The following is a 23792-nucleotide window of genomic DNA, read 5'->3' on the forward strand; positions in this document are numbered from 1 at the left end:
TGCTTCAATGTTTAGTTTGTGGTTCTTTAGATTTAAGCTAAAGGATACAGTTAGAAAATTATGTATATCATAAACTACCAGGGTTCATAAATCCACAGTGGGACTTTTATGCCCTACAAGTAGAATCTCAACAGTGTGACTTTGAGTAAATTATACCTCAGTTTCCTCGTCCGTAAGGTTATCAGGACCTAGGATTATAAGTATTAAATGAGTGCATTCATGTTAGTCTCTTAAAATAGTATCTGGCACAGGAGGTACTCTATAAAATTTCACCATTATTACTGCAACTAACATTACCACCAATAAGATAATTTGTGGCTTCCCAGTCTGGTGTCTATGTTTTTAGCCTACCTCCAATATTTAATTAATTTATTTTATTTCTAGGATAGAAAATGGAATTTTAGGCTATCAGCAAGACTCCTGTCTGCATCTGTGATGCAGGGCCTTTGACTCTGTTATACTCTTTGGAACTATGGTCTGTATTTCAAAAGAAACACTCATCATTTTTATGGACTAAGATATTAACCTACTCACTTGTATAGCAAGAAGGCTTTCCAAAGAAACTAAATAAAGCTCTCCCTCTGGTGTTGATGCCGGGATTAGTAAAAGGGAGCATACTGGAAAAAATGGAGGAAATTGGAAAATAGAAGGGGGGAAAGTGCATTACCTGGATAGAAGATACTTCTCTCAAAGTACTGTTATTCATGACTTCTTTTTACTGTTTTTAACATTTTAAAACATATATTTTAGTGTAAAATATGTTTGTTCTAAGGAGAATTAAGTGTGATTGTATGCTTCCTAATGGCAACCTGTAATTATTTTTATAACCATCAGCTGTTTAGATTTCATATTTATGTTTCAGAAGCATAGTTGGCATTTGCAGTTGCTTAATGAAAAGAAAAGAATATGTAGATGCAAATTATTTTTCCTCACTTATCCAAAACAAGCTTACAAATACTTTATATTTTAGCTAAAAACTTAATATAAGGAAGGGACTGTTTTGAACTCTGAAAAAGCCAGATTACCAAATAGGCAAAAAGATTTTTTTAAGGGAATAATGAATCTTCAGAAATTGAGCACACTTTATTCCTTTATTCATTACAGTATCGTGGGAAAATTTGGAGCCTAACAGACCTAGATTCAAAAGTCATTCCAGTATGTTAACTATATGACCCTGGTGGGACCATTAAACTTGTAGGCTTCAGTTTATCCACATGTTAAATGGAGGTTAACAACTGAAAATTCACAGTATTATCCAAATATTTGAAGATTTTAAATGGTTTCCTTCTTTTCATCCTAACTCCTTTTCTTTCAGTATTTCAGTATTTATCCCCAATAGTTAAAAATAAACTAAAGCAAACATGATATTAATCACTTTTCCTTCTTTGATTATTTTAAGTTAGGTTAAAATGAAATAGTTTTAAGGACGAAATTTATATATAAAAAAATTTTTTTAGGGGTAGGAAGGACAGAGGCACAGATTTCTCTTAAGAGAGAATCTTAAGCAGGCTCCACACCCAGCACAGAGCCCAAAGCAGGGCTCAATCTCATGAGGCTAGGATCATGACCTAAGCTCCAAAGGCAGCCACTTAACCAACTGAGCCACCCAGGCTCTTGAAGAAACTTGATTCTTGATATCTACAATATATTTATTTATTTGCTCAATCTAATTGCTCATTCACACTTTGGATTTTGCTGAGTTTTCAATAAGTCTAGTTAGATTGCACATTTTGATTCTAAAATGCACAAATGACATGCTCACACACACATTCAACTATTGGAAGTGTATCAACCAACACTATTTTCAGTCATAAGTGTCTCTGTGATATATGGTACCACCACAAAGAGATATGGGGTCATCTTTTCTCACAGTTAACAAGTTTTGTTCATCGTATCTCCTAGTAGCTCTCAAACTGCTTTGCTTCTCTTTTCCCCAACCTACCACATCTCTCAGCTAAACTGTCTTCTAGTAGTTCTCTGCACATCTGGGTGTGATCCCCTTCAACACAGAGACTCCGTCAGTGATTCTTTAAATATACAAATGTGATCATTTAACTCTTACTCCCTTTGATGATATTCTCTATATTTCAGATAAAATTTAAAATCATTAACATAGCTTGAAGCACCCTACACACGTGCTCTGACTTCTACCAGTCTTCTGAGCTTCAAAACATAGAGTATTCTCTCCACATCTACATTAACCTTTTTTGAGTTCCTCTTTTACATCCTAGATCTTGCACATGCTGTTCCCTCTTATCCTAAGGGTGCTCCTCTTCCTTGCATTCTCCTTAGTCCTGCTAACTTCCACATTTTATTCAAATCTCAACTTAAATATCATTTTCTCAAAGTAGTTCCTGAACTGCCTTTCTGGGTTAGACTCCCATGTCAAATCATCCCAAAGCATTTGGCATTTCTCAGTGACAATTTATACTAAACATATTTTTAATTACTTCTTCAGAGTCAGGTTTTCCAGCTAACTTCTTAAGGGATTTTGTCTGTTGCACACTGCTCTGTTAACGGTGTCTGAAACAGTGTAGAGCACAGAAACAGGGCTCAGCTAATAGTGAATGAATGCTGAAACAAATGAATAAAGGAACCAAAAATTATTGTCAAAAAAATGTTAGGTAGATGCCGGAACCATGTCATAATTGATAACTACCAGCAATACATAGAAACTGATTTTTGTACAATTTTTATGAATATAGAGTCTTTTGGATCCTTTCTGGTGCATTGTATTACCATATAGTATTGGAAATATCTCTAGAAGGTAGTAAACAGCCTTTCTCTTATCCAGCAAATGGAGAAAGGTTAAAGTAGATTTGAACAATGAGTCTAGAGGCATAAAAAAGAATTTTTTATAAAGCTTAAAATTCAAACACGTAATAAAAAAATCCTCATCACCCCTTCTTCCTTCACAGGTTCATCATTAGATTTTGCCTATCATCACTAACTTTAAATTCAGCTGCTTTGGCTTTGCAGTATCTAGATTAGCCTGTATTGCTGCAGTTTTACATTCAATATAGTTTATGTTGAGTTAAACACTAATACAAATACTAGTTTGTTTAAATGAGATGGTGATTTGAAGTTTTGAGATGTTTTGTCACTGCCATTGATTTTGTATTCTCTGTTCAGTAGACTTTCTGAGAAGAGTTTTACCTCATGTGACTGGAGAAAACTAATCAAGCAAAATGGGCCTTTAAATGTGTTTGCCCATCAAAATAATTTATCTATAGGAATTTTGGAAAGATTGTGGTTTTTATTCTTGTACACACTTATAAAATCAGAATCTTATTTCTCAAGAAGTGACATGACATAATTCAATGCAAGTGGGTTTTTTTTTTTCTTTTTCTTTTTTTTTCTCCTTTTTTCTTTTTTCCTTTTTGGTACAATTATTTCTCTGAACCATGGAACACCTAAATCAACATATTAGCAAACTAGTGATTTCAAAACCATAATATAAAAGCTAAACAATATTAATTCTTGCAGAAATAAAACATTTCTTGCTCACTTTTACTAATAAGTGAAAATAAGACAGTCTTACTCAAGAGCATTACATGTATCATAATAAGATGAACTGATCTTGCTATATAATACGGATGACTGAGAATGATGAAGACAGTATTTGATATTTTGAGACATCTAGGGAGGCTTGTACTATTTATTATGCCTCTAATTTTTGAGCAAAGAAGAGCTGAGTCAAACTGTACCTTTTTACCCTTTCATAATAATTATTGTTACTTTTGAAAGAACATTCATTTATGTTTGCAAATTTCACTGCATGGTAACTATATTGCATAAAGTTAAAGATGGATTAGTAGGGCACCTGGGTGGCTCATTCAGTTAAGCTTCTGCCTTCAGCTCAGGCCATGATATCAGGATCCTGGGATGGAGTCCCTCATCCAGCTCCCTTCTCAGCAGGGAGTCTGCTTCTCTCTCTACCCCTCCCTCCTGCTGTTTGTGTGCCTATGCACTCTCTCTCACTCTCTTTCTCTCAAGTAAATAAAATCTTTAAAAATATAAATTAGTAAATACTTTGTTAGAAATAAGTAAACTACCTGTTTATTGTTATTTCACTCAAATGTGAAACAAAAATAATGAGCTTTAAGTGATAATAAGTTTTACTGTAACTGATATTAGCACTATAGATATTTACTGTGGATTAAAGGTAGGTATAAAATGTAAGTTAAGCAGTGCCTGAGTTGCTCAGTAGGTTAAGTGTCTGCCTTTGGCTCAGGTCATGATTCCAGGGTCCTGGGATTGAGTCCTGCATCAGGCTACCTGCTCATTGGCGAGTCTGCTCCATCCTCTCCCTCTACTCCTGTTCCTGCTTGCTCACTCTGTCTCGTGTTCTGTCTCTCTCTTTCAAATAAATAAAATCTTTAAAAAAAAGAAATGTTAAAAGCAAGCCTAGTGAATTCTAAATATTTGTTAAACTCCTGAAAGATTATTTTAAACCTTTAAAACATATGCATACTTATTAAAACAATTAAAACTGGAAGTCTGGATTATATCAGGTTGTTCAGAGTGGCTATCTTTCTTGAGTTTTTCACTATGTCCTAAATCTTCTATAACTAAAATTAACTTTCATAATCAGATACTTTTAGACTTATTCTTTAAATTGTGGTAAAATATACATAACATTTGCCATTGTAATAATTTTTAAGTATATGGTTGGCATTAAGTACATTCACATTTTTGTGCACCTATCATCACCATATCTAGAATCTATCTAGAATCAGATAATTTTTTTGAGTGTTACTTTCTTTTTAAAGTATCTAAGGTTTTATTTAAAACTAACCGTGTTTCCTAGATAGCTGTAGAATACTTAGAACAAAACTGACTTGGCTTATATTAAATGAAACAAAATACCAAGTTACAACAGTGTTAAAGATAATTAAAAGGATCCATAAGCAAAATCTGTCTTTAGTGTTTTTGTGAAGAAGCTGTATTTCAAATATATGTGACTATAGCATGTGGACATTTATGTAAAAAAAGAAAAACATGTTCATTTCATTGAAAGTATTTTGCCTTGCAAGACCATGTTTTGAATAAAATTATCAGGAGGTCCACCTGGCTTAAAATAAAAATACTTCCTATACATTCAAAACTAAAATGATATGTTAAATCTGTAAAGTTTTTCTACTTCTCCTCCTCCTTCATTTGCAACACACACACACACACACACACACACACACATATACTATACTGTGGAAATGTTTTTACTTTTATTACTTTTTGTTAAATTCAATTATTATAGGTAATGGATAAGTGGATTAGTGATTTTTTTTTAAGATTTATTTATTTGAGAGAGAGAAAGAGCAGAAGGCAGGGTGTAGAGGGAGAGGGAGAAAATTTCAAGCAAACTCCTCGCTGAACACTGAACCCACACGTGGCTTGATCTTACAACCCTGAGATCATGCTCTGAGCCAAAATCAAGTCAGATGTTTAACTGACTCAGCCACCTAGGTGCCCCTGGATTAATGATTTTTAATACACAAACTGCTTTTCACAAAGCATTGTATGAAATATATAGACAGTTGACCCTTGAACAACATGGGTTTGAACTGCACAGGTTCACTTATATGCAGATTTAGTTTAATACGTATGTTTACAGTATTGTAAATGTATTTTCTCTTATGGTTTTCTTAATAACATGTATTTTCTCTAGCTTTGTTGTAAGAATACATATAACATAGAAAATACATGTTAACTGACTTATTAGTAAGGCTTCTAAGCAACAGATGATATTAGTAGTTTTGGGAGTGTCAGTTATTATGCACAGATTTTCATTGGTATTGGTGGTTAGAACCTCTTACCCCTAGATTGTTCAAGGGTCAACTGTATATACACAATATTTGCTTCATTTATTAATTTTATGTCAAACCTTTTCTTAATGTTTACATATATTCTGTCTGCCAGTTTACCAATGGCCTTGCATGTATAAATTGTTCTTTAATATAATCCTCAAATATGAAGTTTACAAATTTGAGATTGACTCAGTCAGTGATTTATGTTTCAAATAATTGGCATTTTATAGCATTATTGATTTTTAAAATTGGTTTACAAGTCCTTTTCCTAGTCTTTGAGAGATTAATAGGCATTCCATAAAAAGGGATTCCATGGTGGAATGAATTTTTTTTTCTTTTTTTTTTAATTTTTTATTTATTTATGATAGTCACGGAGAGAGAGAGAGAGAGAGAGGCAGAGACATAGGCAGAGGGAGAAGCAGGCTCCATGCACCAGGAGCTTGATGTGGGATTCGATCCCAGGTCTCCAGGATCGCACCCTGGGCCAAAGGCAGGCGCCAAACCGCTGCGCCACCCAGGGATCCCGGTGGAATGAATTTTTAAAAAATGCTTTATACCATATCCCTGTCAGTGAACATTAGCATATATGTTTTTTAAAAATCCAGTAGTAAAGACATGTGTGTCAATTTATCTCCCTGTATCTCAATTTTTTAAAGATGAAACCATATTTATGTATGACCTCTGCTAACGCTCTATGAAATGATGGTCTGTATTAGTCTGTTGATCCAAGAAATAATTATAGTTACTTCAGAAATCTGCCTGTACCCAAAAGCCTAACATTTTTGTGATTTATTAAAAATAAATCTGTCTTTTTCTGTCTTTATCTAAATCCATAGAAAGGAAGGGCAAAAATAGACTAGACCTGGAAAACCCGAATTATTCTCTTCAATTTTTTTTCCTTCTCTCCCGAAACTCTTAAGGATTTATCAAGCCTTTAAGGAAATATACTGGGGAACCACAAAATGACCCTTTGATTGAAAGCACAGTAAATGAGGAAGAAAGATGCCTGGATAATCCATTCAGCTGGAAAACAAATCCTTGTATTTAGGGGGATACTCATTTATGTGCATGTTTAATGTGATGTTTGCTAGAGCTTTTAATGCCCCAAAGCCTTACTTTTCTCAAATTTCCTCATAGTATAAGTAATTGCATCATAAATGTTAAGATCCCTATAGAAAGTCAAAGAAAAATCTCACAAATTAGCTGAATTTTAAGCAGAAGAATCAGCTAATCTGGATAATTCACATCTCAATAACACATCTCCTGGCTTAATCATACAACCAGTTGCCCCATTGCAGAGCCTATGGCCATATGTGCTCTCATCCAGAAAAATACACTAGAAGGACTGTTCTTGAAGAATTTGAAAATATCACCTCAGCAGAAAGAAAAGCATAATGTACTTGTTTTGTACTTAGCACAAAAATATGCTAATATAGTTTATTGAATGTTTGCCGTTATTTTCTTGTTTGTATTTTACTGAAAATGTGTTCTTGTTCAAAAATTGCTCTAGATACTTTAAAAGATACTCAAGAGCTATAATTTCTTCAGTTAGTATGTTTTGTTTTGTTTTGAGATTTTGGTCATTGAAAAGGATGAAATATATCTTGGTTTGTTTTTGTACACTGAAATCTTCCTATAATTAATTACAACTCATACTCAGGTGTAGGATATTTACATGCTAGTGGCAATGCTCTCATCATAATGATGGAGAAAGAGATCTTGGGGGCTCAGGAGACATGGTAGATAAAGAGATTTCCCTTCTTCATAACCTCAAAAAACCCAAAAATAATAAAAATGATCACTACAAAAATATTAGTTTTACTAGAGTAAAGATGGAGAAACTTTTAAAACCTAATTTAGATTTAGAAGATAAATCACATACTGTTTTATTATTTAAGTGTTTGCTACTAACGATAGTGCACATTTAAATTTAAACCTTTGGTAGAAAAAAAAAATAAACCTTTGGTAGAGCTAGACCCTGTTTCTTTTCTAAATAATATGAAGAATGAAGTTAATGTTGATCTTTTTGAGTGGATAAAGTACACCAGCATCTGAATCTTGTAATTTAATAAATGTTACATTTGAAAGAACGTGAGATTTGATGTCATATAACTTTAACTTGGGTCTTGTGTGTTATCTTACGGTAGTTGCTTAACCTCTGTAATTCTTGATTCATATATCCGTTAAGCAGAGTGAATAAGAATACTTCTGTCTTTCAGAGTTATTACAAATATTAAAAGACATTACATGTAAACACATACATACAGAATAAACTGTACACATTTTGTAAATTGCAAACCATCTTTCACCGGATGCTATGGCTTCTACGATTACTTGCTACTATTATTAACAATAATACACACAGGATTATAAATAGTTCCAAATTATTTTAATACTGTCATTGGCCACTCTGATTAATCAAAACATATGAGTGCTAGAGAAGCTTTATAGAGTCTTCTTAAGTTTTTCTTTTGAAGGTGGAAACCAACTGAGTCAAATAAGCAGATGCTGTGTTTTTGTGCCAGAAATACTGTCCTAAGGTTCCCCCTCCCTATCACTGATTTGGAACATTAAAATCTCTTTTAGCCCTAATAATTATCATAGTTCCTGAGAAAAAATATGCAGTACTGGTTGCTCAAATGTCTTATTACTTTTTCCCTGAGGGTTTTAGCCTTCCAAAGACTAAACAGAGATAAATATCATGTTTGATGCTTTACTAAGAGAGCTATTAGGTATGGAAGTTTAAAAATATTTAAATTGAGAAAGCACTTTTTTTCCAGAGCTCTAGAAGGCCAGAGCCTTTTGCATTTGGTATCCATCCAAGATTCCCCCTGGACCAATTTGAAAACCACTAGTTTCAGAGAGCCTTACCAGGCAGCTCCTACTTCAGATTAAGGCTGAAACTATGACCTATTCATATACAAGAACAACACCCACATAGAGTTAACACTGGAACTTGCTGATGGGGGTGGGGAAAAAACAAATCACCAGCATCACACTTTTCCTGATCTTTCTCACATATTTCTGCTTCAGAATAAATGCTTTTATCACCTGTATAACAAAATGCATAGCTGTGTTTTCCAGAACTAACAGCACGTACAGTTGTCATCACTTCCAAAAAGTGCCAAAGGAGTCTTTATAAAGTATTGATTTTCTCTAAAATTATCAAAGCAATTTCAGGCTTTAGTGAAATATATTTGGTTGCCACCTAGAACTGGAACTCTGGGTACTTAAGAACTACCTCTTCCTGCAAATGAAAACATCATCTGATGCAGTTTCTAAATAGAGATGCCCATATCTGCAAAAATCACTGGCTATTGGGAAGCTCAAAGCTAACTAAGCTTTGTGTCCCAAGTGCAACTATTTTCCTTAGCCCAGTTTTCTGTCACAGGACCTGTTTTTCCTTTCATTACATAGTCCTGTTTTCTTTCTTTAAATTGTTTTATTACATGGGGTCCCTGGGTGGCGCAGCGGTTTGGCGCCTGCCTTTGGCCCAGGGCGCGATCCTGGAGACCGGGGATCGAATCCCACATCGGGCTCTCAGTGCATGGAGCCTGCTTCTCCCTCTGCCTATGTCTCTGCCTCTCTCTCTTTCTCTCTCTGTGACTATCATAAATAAATAAAAAATTAAAAAAAATAAATTGTTTTATTACATATAGTTTTAAAATCATAACTAGCATAATTTTAAGTTTTTCAGCATTTGTTTTAATTACTGTCATGTATGCGTTTCCTTTTCAGGAGTAACAAAATATAAATAATAAATTACACAGAACAGACATTTGAACAAAAATACCATATATTTTCTTTAGAATGACTGTTGACGGGAGGAATATTTAACGAAGAGGACAAAGAATAGTTAAGTTAAATTCCAGAAAAACTGAAACTGAGCTTCAAGTGAGGAACATAACCTTATTTCAAACCACTAGGTAATCCTTAACTACCTAAGAAAAATTGCCAGACATTTTTCAAAGCAATTAAAGCTATGCAAGTCTGAGCTTCATTACAATTCTTTGTGATCTTGATTCACAATCATTTATGGAGTAAATATTGTAAAACTATTAGTAATTAAGGATTGCTTATACTGTTTAAACAATATTTCTCAATGCTTTCCTGGTTCTGTAATTACATTGTAATTAATTTTTATTTTTGACAGTAAAATATGTAGCATGTTTCAAAGGTGGAATTCTCACTGCTGGTCTATTTTAAAATATTGGTGTTTGGGGGATATTCTGTATGCTAATGAATAGTTTGTTGTCCTACATTTCTAGTTATAGAGAGCCCTGTTAATTTTAGGACATTAGAGGATGAAAATCTATCTTATAAAAACCTTATGACAGTATGATGGTGTCTGTTTACAGATACATTTTTACTGAAATGTAAACTAATCTTAAAAATGTCTGAGGAATTGTAAAGCTTTTAATAATACCTTTAAACCACTTGTGATATTTCATTTTATTGAAGGCTATATGTTAATATTCTAATATTAATGATATATTTCTTATTTTGTATATTAAAAATATAATATTTTGACATTCTCCCATTCTATTTATTGAAATGCTGAGCTAGTTTTTTTTTTTTCTTTTTCTCCTGAGCTAGTATTTTTGAAAGAAAATGGACATACACCAGGAAGGCAAAGATTTCAGAAGTGGTAGATTATTTTCATCATTGGTTTTGATGTCTGTTATTTTCTTGCCAGTGTTAAACTGACTCCTAAAACTTAGAAAACTTTTTAAAGAATGTATTACATTCTCTGTATAGTCATTTTTGTAAGTTCCGTTATGCCATTTAGTAACACTAAACAATGTTATCTTTATTAACTCAAAAATCAAATCACTTCTTTAGGGAAAATTAGTCAAGAGATACCAATTGAGTTTATCTTAGATGTTTATTTAAGTATTCCTTGTAGTCAGCTTACTTTCAAAGCTCTATTTATTTTATTTTAAACTGTGCTCTAGGGCAAAAGCAAAAGGAAAATTTCTTCCTTTGGGATACCTTAATATTTTTTATCTGCTCTTTAATTTTTTTTATTGAATGTTTTTTAATTGAATGTATGAATTTTTACTTCACAGAACTGAAATTTTAGGTATAACATGCCTCAAAATATCACTTGTAATTGAATTAGATGCCTACCTAATTCGTGCTCTTTTCATTTTAAGCCCTCACAAAATATTAGGATTTTTTTCCTTTGAAACTTTTATACCAAAACTCAAAGTTCTCGGCTTATCTCTATGCCAGAGTATGAATTGGAAAATGATTGAAAGAACAAATGAAAGAAAAAGATACAAACCTTTATTTATTATTTTTTTTAAAGATTTATTTTTATTTATTTATTTATGATAGAGAGAGAGAGAGAGAGAGAGAGAGAGAGGCAGAGACACGGGAGGAAGGAGAAGCAGGCTCCATTTGAGGAGCCCGACGCAGGACTCGATCCCGGGACTCCAGGATTGCGCCCTGGGCCAAAGGCAGGTGCCAAACCTCTGAGCCACCCAGGGATCCCCGATACAAACCTTTAAGAGTCTTTTCTGTCTATGAATATGTCACTGTTCCTCACATTCAACTAATTAACTTATCACATATCTATTAAAACTCAGTTACTCCTAGACAGTTAGAAGAGTAGATCAGAATAGAACAGAATATAAAAGCCTTAAAAATACACAGAAGAACATATGGAAATTTGATATAATAAAGTGGGAAATCTTTAGTGAGCTATATTTTAAGGACCTAAAACTGCAAGAAAACCTTGAACTTTGTCAGTAATTTTATTGTTAATGATAATACTAGTATTGTGACTTTAAATTTTTTAAGCATTTATGTATAAAAGTAGATAAGCATGTTATTAGAATCCAGGACACTCAGTGTACTAGAATATTAGAAATACAAAATTAAAGAAATTAAGGGAAAAACTCTAATGTCAAATTTGAATTGGCACTATCAGTATAAGCTCATATTTTAAAAACGTATTTCCTTTAAAAAAAATTTATTTGAGAGAGCACGCATAAGCAGGAGGAGAGGCAGAGGGAGAGAAAGAAGTACACTCCCTCCTGATTGGGGAATTTGACATGGGGCTTTATCCCAGGATCTGGAGATCATGACCTGAGCCAAAGGCAGATGCTTAACCATCTGAGCCACCCAGGCACCCCTAAAAATGTATTTTCTGTTCTACCTATAGAAAAGGACCAGAATCAGGTCCATCCCAGTAGTGAAGTATACCTAGTGCTCAGCCCTTGCCCTCTAATTACCATACAACACCAAAGGGAAAAAAAAGAAACAGAACAACAACAATGAAACTCCACAAGATTCCTTGGAGAAACAGCTGATTCCGGATGTGGAAAGGGGAAATAGAAGATGAATCTGGGATAATCTTGTGCTGAAAAGTAAGGAAGCCCTCAAAGACCAACCTGTTAGTGTGCTAAAAGGTCCCAGGAGTCCGTTGTCTAAATATGGCATAATTTGGAAGTGAAAGGTATAATGACAATAGAATTAAAAGAAATAGTAAGTGTAATTCATGTAACATTGGGCAAACAAAAATCCATGAGTCCTTTGTAATACTAAGATAGAGCTGTTCCCAAATTTATATGCGGCATTGGAGGTTACAATTTATACCAATTCCTTATTTGAAAATTAGTGTAAGAAGGGGAAAAATTACATTTTAATCCTGTCTTTTCAGGTTGATGAGAGAAAACTCTATGTAAGAATGAATATCAGCTAATAAATTTGAATAGTATGATAGAGTGGGGGAAAAATTACTCCTTTTCAAGTACCATACCTTATGAGTGTTATAGATCAGGTATTTTTATATCTCTCAGGTGATCTCTATTCCTTTAGATCTCATTCTTGTGGGTGTTTTCTTGTGCTCTCATAAGGGACAGAGCAGCTCTTGGAAGTATCAACTTTAAGCAGAGGTCTCAATTTCAGCCTCTCCACCTTTTGCAGTCTGGAGGACGGACGCAACTTAACAGATGAGTACAAAGACCTTCACAAGCCTCTTTGAACCATCAGCAGCCCCATAGGTTTGCCATACCTGGTGATTTTCTGTTGAGATCCTTTTTTGTCTTTTATTAAGCATTTCTGTTCTTCTGTTTATTCTGCTACAGTCACAGAAATCTTTCTGCCAAGACAGTACTTAGCCATACTTTACACCACAATGCATGTGGGGATCAGGGAAGTGAAGTAAATAAGTGTGAACAATAGGGAAGTCTGGGTTTGGGGTAGATAAGAGTACAAACTCCATGAAAGCCCCGCTATGCAGCTCAACCAGTTTCTGCTAAAGAGAAACCCTGGTGTTACTTTTCCAGTTACTGTTCTTTAAAAAGAAGTTAGATATGTACATCTTTGTGAGATTTCTTCTGATTTTTAACTTACTGCAACTCATACAATTTTAAAAAAAGACACCTTAATACTGATTAGAATAAGACAGTGTGGGCCAGATCTGTGAAATTTTTACCATCTTTACAAACCAACACTTGTATTCATATTTCCAGTTCCTGGCACAGGATCTGAAATACAGTAAGGCCAGATAAATTTTAAAACAATTCATTGTATTTTGTATCTTTCACTTTTTTACAAACTTAAAAAATATAAAATCTGTTATTAGCTGCCTTTCTAGCTTTGTAACATATGTAAATATGTAATTTTTGTTCTTCTATGAAAATTATTTTCTAAGTGTTAAAGGGACAAGGTTCAAGGCATAAAAGTTACCTTAGAAACCTTAAAAGCTACAAATTAACCTTACACTATTGAGTACCACTGTTTGGATTTGATCCTTCAATTAACTAAGAATCTACATATTTTTTTTTATCTTGAATATCATATGACAAGTTAGTGAAAATCTTGGTATACCATATGCTTAGAACTCCTTCATCTGTCAGTCTGGTAACCCTATTAAAAGAAGAAAATTAGGATCTTTTAGTATGACTTCTTTAAAAATATACTTGGGTTCTAGAAATCATTGTTCCTTTTTTGTAAGGGTAGGCAAAACCCATTCTTTTGAAACCTGAAGCATTTTCCTTAATTGGCTATCTGTTGGCACTCTGGTTTTTGCTTCGCAGTTCTTTAAATAATACATTGGTTCTTGTGTAAATTTTTCAGTCTTATGTGGATCATTTACATTATAATATTTCCTCAACTACCATGCCAAAGTCAACTTTTTTTAGTTGAGAACTAAAAATTTGATTGCATAAAGAAGTAGTTCTCAAACCAAAGGTAGTTCAATGAGGGTGGCTTGCTTAGGAATTGAAAGGCTCTGAGGACTTAGTAAGTTCTTGTGGGTATCATGGGATCACCATGAGATGAAGTAAGTTAAATAATAGAACATGAAATGAAAGGTTCAGCTACTTCCAGTTTTGATAGAAATGGCATTGCGTATATGGAAATGTTTCACAATTTAAATAATAGGCACTTAGGCATGTTATGCCCTCTGTTAAGTAGATTTGGATTGGGCTCGAAAGAGCTCTAGAATCTTGAAGACAAAGGTGAGAAACTTGCCAAAGCATCATGGAATATGGATTAGGTACCAGGTATTATCCTGTCTTGAAGTACTATACCTACTTTAACAGTTTACTGAAGCCTAGGTTTTGGGCTGTAGGTAAATGAATGCTATGATTAGAGCAATCTAATATTCTAGTAATCTGTTTATACCAGATGATATAGTCAGGTAAGATTAATATAAGTTGTCACTGTTTATTTAAGAGTAAGTAGAAAGGGGGCACCTAGCTGGCTCAGTCAGTTGAGCATGTGACTCTTGCTCTTGGGGTTCCCATGTTGGATATAGAGATTACTTAAAAATCTTTAAAAAAAGAAAAAGTAAACAGAACTGAAAACAGTCTTAGGAGTAAATAAAAAGGATAAGGGCACCTGAATGGCTTAGTTGGTTAAGTACCTGACTCTTGATTTTGGTTCAGGTTGTGATTTCAAGGTCGTGAGATTGAGTCCCATGTTAGGTTAGGGAGCCTGCTTGGGATTCTCTCTTTCTCCCCCTCTCAAAAAAGGGGGGGGGGAGGGAAGAGTATATTAAGTGGACAGATATTTTATGATTTTACTTATTTGAGGCACCTGGAATAGGCAAATTCATAGAAAGTGAAAGCATAATAGAGGTTACCAGGGATAGGGAGAGGAGCTGTTGTGAAGTTACTGTTTAATTGATATAGTTTCTGTCTAGAGTGATGAAAAAGTTGTAGAAATAGGTAGCAGTGATGGATATACAACATTGTGAATATATTTAATGATACTGAATTATATACTTAAAAATCATTAAAATGGTAGATTTTGTTATGTATGTTTCACCACAGTAAAAGATGTCATCAGTTATGTACAATAGAAAAACTAAGCCATTGGAGGAGACCATTGGCAAGATACCAAAACCCAGTCAACCAAATGAGAGCAAAGCTACTGTGGGTCAGAGCCATATGGCAGGGCTATGCAGTTTTAAATGCCCACCCTGTATAGGATGAGAGCTGAGAAAGCAGGATCACAAGGATGTAGTCCAAGGCACTGGCAGGCTAAGGTCTCCACACTTGGTATTCAGGAGTGCCACCTTATTTGAAGCTAGGTCACAGAATTCTGAATTCTCTCATTAATGAAATATTTGCACTATTACTACACATTTGGGCGTTTAGTTGATGCATTAAGGTAATACTTTTCTTAGGGACACCTGGGTGGCTCAGTTGGTTGAGCATATGCCTTCAGCTCAGTGCGTGATCCCGGACTCCCTGGAGGGAGTCCCTGCGGGGAGCCTACTTCTCCCTCTGCCTCTCTCTCTGTGTCTCTCATGAATAAATAAATAAAATCTTTAAAGAAAAGATAATACTTAAAAATTTTTTATAATACTTTCATCACAATTCTAATCATAGAATTTTTCTTGTGTGAAATTTGCAGAACTATTTAAATTATTTTCTCTAAGTTTTCAGTTTTTGTTTTGGTATTTTCAACTGTTAGCAGTTCCTGATACTCAGTCTAGAGGTTCTCTAAGATAGCTCTTGTGTGAATAGTCTCTAGAGCTCTTTGTGTTCATTTTTGGATAAATAGTTCTTATGAAAATGATTCAATATTATTTATTTGATGCAGAATTTGTTCACATGGTTATATGTTTCTTTAGCTGACATACTAGTTTTCTTTTGTTGTTTTTTGGAATGTGTGATTTAGCAGACTTCCAACAAGATTATTTATTTTAAAACATGTCTTTTAAAAAACACTTTCTGGTTTATTTTTGTGCATATTTTTCTACTTTCAACAGCCTACCCAATGAAAGGGTATGTGAGACTCAGATTTACTGTTACCGTGGTTTTTCAATTGTTATATATTAACAAATCCATCATTATGTCTTTGCTTTTGGCATTCACACTTACACACTTATTTCTAAATCACAGTAGTAGATCTCATTTTAATAAATTGATAAGTAATAATATACAAGTTGATACTTGCACATATAACAGTAGTGATATAGTAACTAATACTTATTGAATACTTCTTTATTGTTTACATATTTACAGACTGCTGTTTACTTTACATAGTTTGGAAGCATTTAATCCTCATAGTAATCCTAGGTGGTGTATATATTTTCACCATTTTGCAGATTAAAAATCTAGTGTTCCAAAAAAAAAATCTAGAGTGTTGGCGTGGTTGGTTATTTACCCAGTCATACAGCTAGACAATAGCTACCTTTATCACTTTCCATAGGCAGGGTTCTTAACTTCTTAACTATAAGTTAATTAGGTAATTCCTAGAAATCCACCTGAGTTACCAGTTATATTAACTGTTAGTTAAGCTGTTAATTATTTTAAAATCCTACTTCTGTAATAATACTAACTTTGAAATAAATTTAGAATGTATATGTAAACCATATTTCAGGAATATAGATACTCTATTGGCTATGTATTAACATGTTGAGCACACATTTGTGACACAGATGATGCAAAAATTCAGAAATATGATTACTGTCCCCAGGAAGCTTAAAATCTGGTTAGATGCTTCTCAACCTTTATTATTATTATTTTTAACCTATGCCTCTCTTGGCCAACAACCAAACTGCCATGCCTTCCTTAATTTAAAATCTCAAAATAAATTAAATTCTGATACTTCTTAGTATCTGATTCTGTTTGATTCCTGAGTTTGTATTGGTGAAGTATAACTCATTATCCAAATATTTTTGGTCCTTAGTTTTGAGTTGTGAGAAGTAATTGAGAGTTTTAATAGGAAAGAAAAATAATTCTACCTCAAAAAATTTGTCCATTTCCTTAGTCTGCATAGTATGAGTTCAGGTAGGGATAGTTTGGATTGTGAGGGAATATGTGTATAACATCTTAAAATAATAAAACAATAATAAATAGAATGAAGTGATTTAAGACATTTACTCCTCCATCACTGTTCTATTTTATACCCTTTGAAGATAATGGTAGCTGAATGATATTCAGTAAGAATATCTGTTTTTCTCTAAAAATAATTCTTATAGAAATTTAGTAACTAGATTATGGTAATAATCTTAGTGTTCTGTTTGTGCTGGCTAGGTGAAATGCTTTAGCATATAGATACAAGTGTTGAGTATGAAAAGATTTAAAGGACTTGATCCACATAACAGTACAGTTGCTTAGCATTTATTATGGATTATGCTAAGACCAGTGACAGAGTGGGAAATCCTTTTTTGAAATAAACTTTAATATTATGGCCTAGTGAATAATATATAATATTCTGCTAAGAACAGAATCAATTCATTCAACCAATTCAGTACCTAATATGTGCCAGACTCTGTGTGACTTATATGCAGAGTGTCTGGCCACATGAAAATTAAAATTTAGTGAAGTTTTCTACTATTCAAGAGGCATTATTTATGGTCCAGAGGCAGATGGCTTGGATTTGCTTTCTCTTTGAACTTGGTTGAACTATTTATAACATCCTTGTGCCTCAGTTCCTTCATGTAGTTAATAAAAGAGAAGGAGGAGAAGGAGAAAGTAGAATACTAAGAGCATCTACCTTAAGGGATTTTATGAAGATTTAATAAACAAATTGTATGAAGGACTTAGCACAGTGCCTAGTATAATAAATGTTAGTTATTTTTATTATTTTAATGTGGAGACAGATTGTTAGAAAAAGAATCACACATTGCGAGGATATTGGTCTGGTCTGGATGGGTCAAGGATGAATTTCCTGGAGATGTAATTTGGATCTGAGAAGTGAAGGATGAGTAGTTTTGAGTGAGTGACTAGGGAGAGGAGTGGAGTAAGGTTAAGGAGTATGTGGAGTAAACAGTAAGGCTGTGGACAGCAAATATGAATGAAGTTCAGGAAGGAGCACGGGTGCCTTGAGGATAACTAAAAGTCAGAAAAACTATTTGAACATGAGCCACAAGAGATTATAAGAGCCAAATTTTGTAGGGCCTTGGAAAACTTTGGAAGGGTGGTTTTAAGCAAAGAAGTGACATAGTCATATTTTCATCTTACAAATATTACTCTGCATGTATTCTGCAAAAATGTTTTAGAATGAGGCAGGGTAGATATGGGAAGCATAATCAGAAGGCTGTTGAAGTAAAAGATGATGGTAGCTTGGTGTAAGATGGGAGATTTATAGAAGTGGATAGACTGAAATATATTTAGAAGGTAAAATAAAAAAGACTTCATGTTTTATTGGATGTAAAGGGTGATAGAGAGGAAATGTCGATGATAACTCCCAAGGTATTAGACAGAAAACAAATACATTAGAGGTAAGTCAGGAGAGTAGAGGGAATGTTTCTAAAGATAGGGTAGAGTTTCCTCATAATAATAAGGAAGTTCTAGAGCTGTGATTCCCAAGGTTTGGTCCTTGGGCCAACAGCATCAGCATTACCTGGACACTTGTTAGAAATGTAAATTATCAATTACTACTTCTAGACCTACTGAGTCAGGAACGTTGAGTGTGATGCCCTCCAATCTGTGTTTTAACAGACCCTCAATTGACTTTGATGAGTACTAAAGTTTGATAACCACTATCCTTAAAGGCACAATGGAAAGGTTTAGGAGGATGGACAAATGAATGGTATAGTCAGAGCCAAGAACTTGGTTCGTTGTATGAGTTTTCATTAGTTTTGAGCAGGGTCAGTAGTCTATAGCCAGTATGATAGATATGGTGCACTGCCTGTTTTTGTATAGCCCACAAGGTAAGAATGATTTTTTACAGTTTTTTTAAGGGTGGTAAAAAGCAAAAGAATACTGACAAATGAAAATGACATTAAATTCAAATTTCGTTGTCCATAAATAAAATTTTATTGTGAACACACATTCATTTCTATATTGTCAGTGGCTGCTTTTACACAATATAAGAGTTAAGTATTTGTGACAGAAACCAGACAAAACCAAAAATTCTTACTATCTGGCCTTTTACAGAAAAATGTGCTGACCCTACATTCTTGGAACATTAAAATGTATTGTATTTGGTGACTGGTGAAAACAGAGAACAGTAGGGGAACTTTGAAACTCTGGTTAGAAGGTGGCCTCTGAGTCTAATGGACAGAAGTCTCAGCTTGCTTGATTTGGAAAGATGAGTGCAAATAACATTATCTTTGTTTTGTGCTATATAAGACCCTGCAATCCAGAACCCACAGTTTTGCCTGAGGTAGTAACTTTCCTGGTGCTCTTTGTAATTATTTTTGAGAAAGAGTTTTATAAATATGATTCCATATTGTTTATTTTATACAGTGATGCCGTCTTGGTATTGAATATACTATACATAAAAATGTATAGTTTCATTAAATGTGTAAATGGTCTTCTGAAGTCCTCAAGCATGTTCATTAGGAGTATGCCTTTATGCCTTGTTTAGGTAAGTCTAATTTTGGAAATTTTTGTTTTTATTGATGGTGGATAAGCTCATTGTAAACTGGCCTTTTTGCTAAGAACAACCAGAAAAACTGGGCAAAACAAAATCTATTTATAGGCTTTGGAGAACTGGTAAGTCAGTAAGCACTCGAGGGGCCCAGAACCCAGAGAATGGAAGTACAGAGAGGAGCTCAACATTTGGTACTATTCTTTACCCTTGGTCATTTGCCTGATTGTCAGCAAAGCTAAGAATCTGAGCAGAGCTTCTGGTACTCTTCTGGAGCCAGATGTTAAAAATTGGAATACAGAGATTGTCAAGAAGGAGCAGCCCAGGCAAATACCCAAGGCTTTCATTTGAGACCCAGTTTAGAGTAGCACTTGGAAGGTCTGTAGTCTAGCTTCCAATCAACCCAGTCCTTTATTGGATTAAGGTGATCTGCCATAGAATTGCTTTGATTTTTCTGTCATTACACTGGTTTCTTCAGATATAGCAGTTGAGTTCAACGGTAAGGCCCTTGATTATCTGGGAGTAAAAATCAAGCTCGTGGAAGAAAAACCTCCCACTTCTCAAGTAACAGGAGAGGAGAGAAGACCATTTATGAAAGTAAACCTGCTTCTTCTGGTGACATGAGGGGGAGTGAAGGGTGGAAAATCTCTGAGAAACCTAAGACTGGTCAGGAGGAGAGACTACTGGTTTTTTAGATTGATTTGTTTGAGCACTGCCTTGATCCATCACAACTTTCCTCTTAAGAACAAACCAAACAACAGAAAATGGGGTTGGGGGGCAGGCAGCAGCTAAATCTAAATTCTAGTGATAAATGAATGCCAGATAAAATAAACTGTTTTTACATAGTTACAGAGTCGTCCATAAAGCATTTTGTTACTCTTCATGGGAAAATACACAGGAAATGGAAGATCAAGTTGTCATCAAGGAGCTTAAACATAGGAAATGGCTAAATAATACAAGGTAGCGCAGACTCTATAGCAAGGTGGTGACTACAAATAACTATTAATAAACTATTATTGGTAAACCTTTCTTTTTAATTTTGAAAAAATACATAAAACATTCAGAAAAGTGAGGACAGGGCAGTCCTGGTGGCTCAGCGGTTTAGCACCACCTTCAGCCTAAGGTGTGATACTGGAGACCTGGGATCGAGTCCCACGTCAGATCCTTGCGTGGAACCTGCTTCTCCCTCTGCCTGTGTCTCTGCCTCTCTCTGTCTCTCTCTCTCTCTGTGTGTCTCTCATGAATAAATAAATAAAATCTTTTAAAAAAAAAGTGAGGACAGAGTAAATGTATAGCATAATGAATTATTATAAACTGCATACCCATTAACTACTTCCCAGATGGAGAAATAGAACACCGCCAACCACCCCAGCGATCCTCTGCATTCCTTTTCCTCAGGCAAAATCTCTTCTGTCTCCCCAAGGGCAACCACTGTCCTGACTTACCTGGTTTTTCATCATGCATATGATTCAACATACACCATATTTGGATGTCTGGCTTTTTGGTTCAACATTATTTTTAAGATTCATCCATGTTGCATGGAGTTGTGGTTTGTTTTCTTTACGGTGTATTCCATTTATAAATGTAACACTTTTTGTTATCCATTCTACTGTTGATGAATATTTGAATATAATGGTTCCTCAAGATTGCAGGAGATGCTTTTTTCTTTTTTACTCTCAGATGTTGTTACTTTGACTCATTTGAGGATGTATTTATCAGATGTATGTATTCTCTTGTGTGGATTGGAAAGTATTCAGCTCATTTCTTCATAATTCTGTCTAGGATGATGAATACTATACACTTTTCTCCTACATCTTCATTTCTTTTTGACAACAGGATTTGAAGTATTATACAGTCACTTTATTAGATTATATTATTTAAATGAGCTCTGAAGAAACTCAGAAGGTAGGATTCTTCAGCATCATCTCATTTTTCCAAAGTTACCGTGTTTTGGAATTCTGATCTCCTTGTCTTGGTCTTTCTGCTCTGCCCAGCTTTGGAAATGGTTGGCGTATAACCAGGAACCTGAGAATTCAGGTCTTAACGGTTCCATGGGTCTTATGCGATAAGGTATCAAATTGTGTACTTTAAATATGTGCATTTTGTTGAATGTCACTTATGCTGAAGTAAGGCTTTAAAAAATAAAAAGCATTCAGGTCTTAGGGGAAACATAATAATGACAATTTGACATTAGAAAAGTTTGAAGACAAGTTTTACTTTTTCCATTCATACTAGTATAGGGATGTATAGGAATGTATGTTAAAGGCTGTGTCCTGAAGTGAACATTTTTGGCTCACCTCTATATGGATGTCAAAATGATGTTCCATTAGTTTTATTTTTTATTTCTTTACTAGTAGGATAAGTCTCCTGAAAACTATTAGAAATGCTGTTTTTCTGCCGGGAGATTTCAAGAAATTTTGAAGGCGAAGTGTTTTATAGCCATGCCTTAATTGGTGATGCATCTTATTTCTTTAAAGTAGTCTGAATTTGATTCTTGAAATCAAGCCCTAGAAACACAAATTTCATATCAAATAATTTGTTAAATACTAGTATAATTATGAGAAAACCAGCAGAATATAACCTTTTCTTCTTAGATATAAATTAAAACTGTGTATAATGAACTTGGAAATAAAATGAAAATTTTAGCGTGTAAAAACCAGTTCAGTGTTTTACAAAATTATGTGTACAAATCAGTTTTTTTCTGCCAAGGAATACCTTTATAATTCACTGTTCACTCTTTACGTTATGAAATATATTTATTTACATTTACATATTGCTAGTGTGAAAGTGAAAGGAAAAAAACAATTTCTGGGCCCTTCCTCACTTTACTGAAGTAATTGCATCCTTGTTTGTCACTTGAGAATTACACCATTCCTCTGCTGCACAGCAAGCCACTTATAATTACTCTCTTCTCTTGAACATTCCAGTACTTCAGAGCATGAAAAAGGCAACACAGCTTTGTCTGAACTATTACTATTCCATTGAGAAGACACTGAAAGAAATAAAACTGTCATATATAAGTTCAATTAAAATGCTGCTGATAAAGTCTTATGCAGTCCCACTAATGTAGTTTTGCAGAGATTCTGAGCTTATATTTTGCAAAATAAAGAGATTTGTCAGAATACCCAAATTAGGGAATCATGTTCCTATTAGGAAAAAAAATGAACATTCCTACAGATCAGAATTCTTGACTACTCTCTTTGTTTGATAAACCACATTCAGTCAACAGAAAACAAGACAAAAAGGCACAAAGTGGCCATTTAATTTATAGATGAGGAAAAATAATAGTGGATGAATTCATATATCCTGTGGATAGAAGCATATGGTTAACTCTCAAAATTCATCCTATGATCTGCAAGTGGACAGAAAAGGAATAAATAAACCTGCATATATAGATATAGACATATATATATACACACACATACATATAGATATATATGTATACATAAAACCCTGTTTACATGATTTTATGCTGTTAGGTAATATAATTTAGCTACAGAAATTTGTTTACTGTCCACTTAAATGGAAAACCAGTAGTAATTGTAGTAATCTTTAAAGCCTCAAATTCATCTTTTTACAGTCTCAGACTTCTATTCTTCCCTCTTTTCGTCCACTTTCCTTCCTTCCTTCCTTCCTTCCTTCCTTCCTTCCTTCCTTCCTTCCTTCCTTCCTTCCTTCCTTCCTTCCTTCCTTCCTCTACTAGTACTTAGAACTAGTTCTGTGTAGTAGAGATACAGCTGCGAGTAAGCCTCTGTTCTTTTTCAGTTTATTTTCCAGTGTGGTGACACAGGCAGTAATCAAATCAATAAGATATCAGCTGTGCGTATGTGATCTGCAGATAATTAAAAGAGGGGTTTCTGCTGAAAAAGGACTCCTGTGTTCCCTTAGAGTGGATGGTTAGAGAGGACCTTTCTCAGGAAGTGATAATAAGCTGTGGCTTGGTTGCCTTGGAATCATCCATGTTGGGACTCCTCGGTGGCTTAGCGGTTGAGCGTCTGCCTTTGGCTCAGGGCTTGATCCTGGAGTACTGGGATCGAGTCCCACATCAGGCTCTCTGCATGGAGTCTGCTTCTCCCTCTGCCTGTGTCTCTGACTCTCTCTCTCCATGTCTCTCATGAATAAATAAATAAATTCTAAAAAAAAAAAAAAGGAATCATCCATGTTAACGTTTCTGGGAAGAAGTAGAGGAACTAGTGCAGA

The 23792-nt window shown here is 34.4% G+C and overlaps 1 protein-coding gene across 9 annotated transcripts in view; it reads left to right on the forward strand.

Annotated features, from left to right (window-relative positions):
* Nucleotides 1-23792, forward strand: part of UBE2E2 (ubiquitin conjugating enzyme E2 E2) — a 471670-nt gene that overhangs the window by 255059 nt on the left and 192819 nt on the right. The window contains exon 1 of one of the 9 annotated variants that reach the window (XM_072792958.1): nt 14287-14323. The exons of the other annotated variants lie outside the window; for them this stretch is intronic. Within the exon in view, the coding sequence (XP_072649059.1) occupies nt 14301-14323 (23 nt within the window). The 5' untranslated portion in view covers nt 14287-14300. Of the gene's footprint in view, nt 1-14286; nt 14324-23792 lie in introns of those variants that run through there. 9 annotated transcript variants of the gene reach the window in all.

The sequence above is a fragment of the Canis lupus genome, chromosome 22, assembly GCF_048164855.1.
Source record: "Canis lupus baileyi chromosome 22, mCanLup2.hap1, whole genome shotgun sequence".
Classification (NCBI taxonomy): Eukaryota; Metazoa; Chordata; class Mammalia; order Carnivora; family Canidae; genus Canis; species Canis lupus.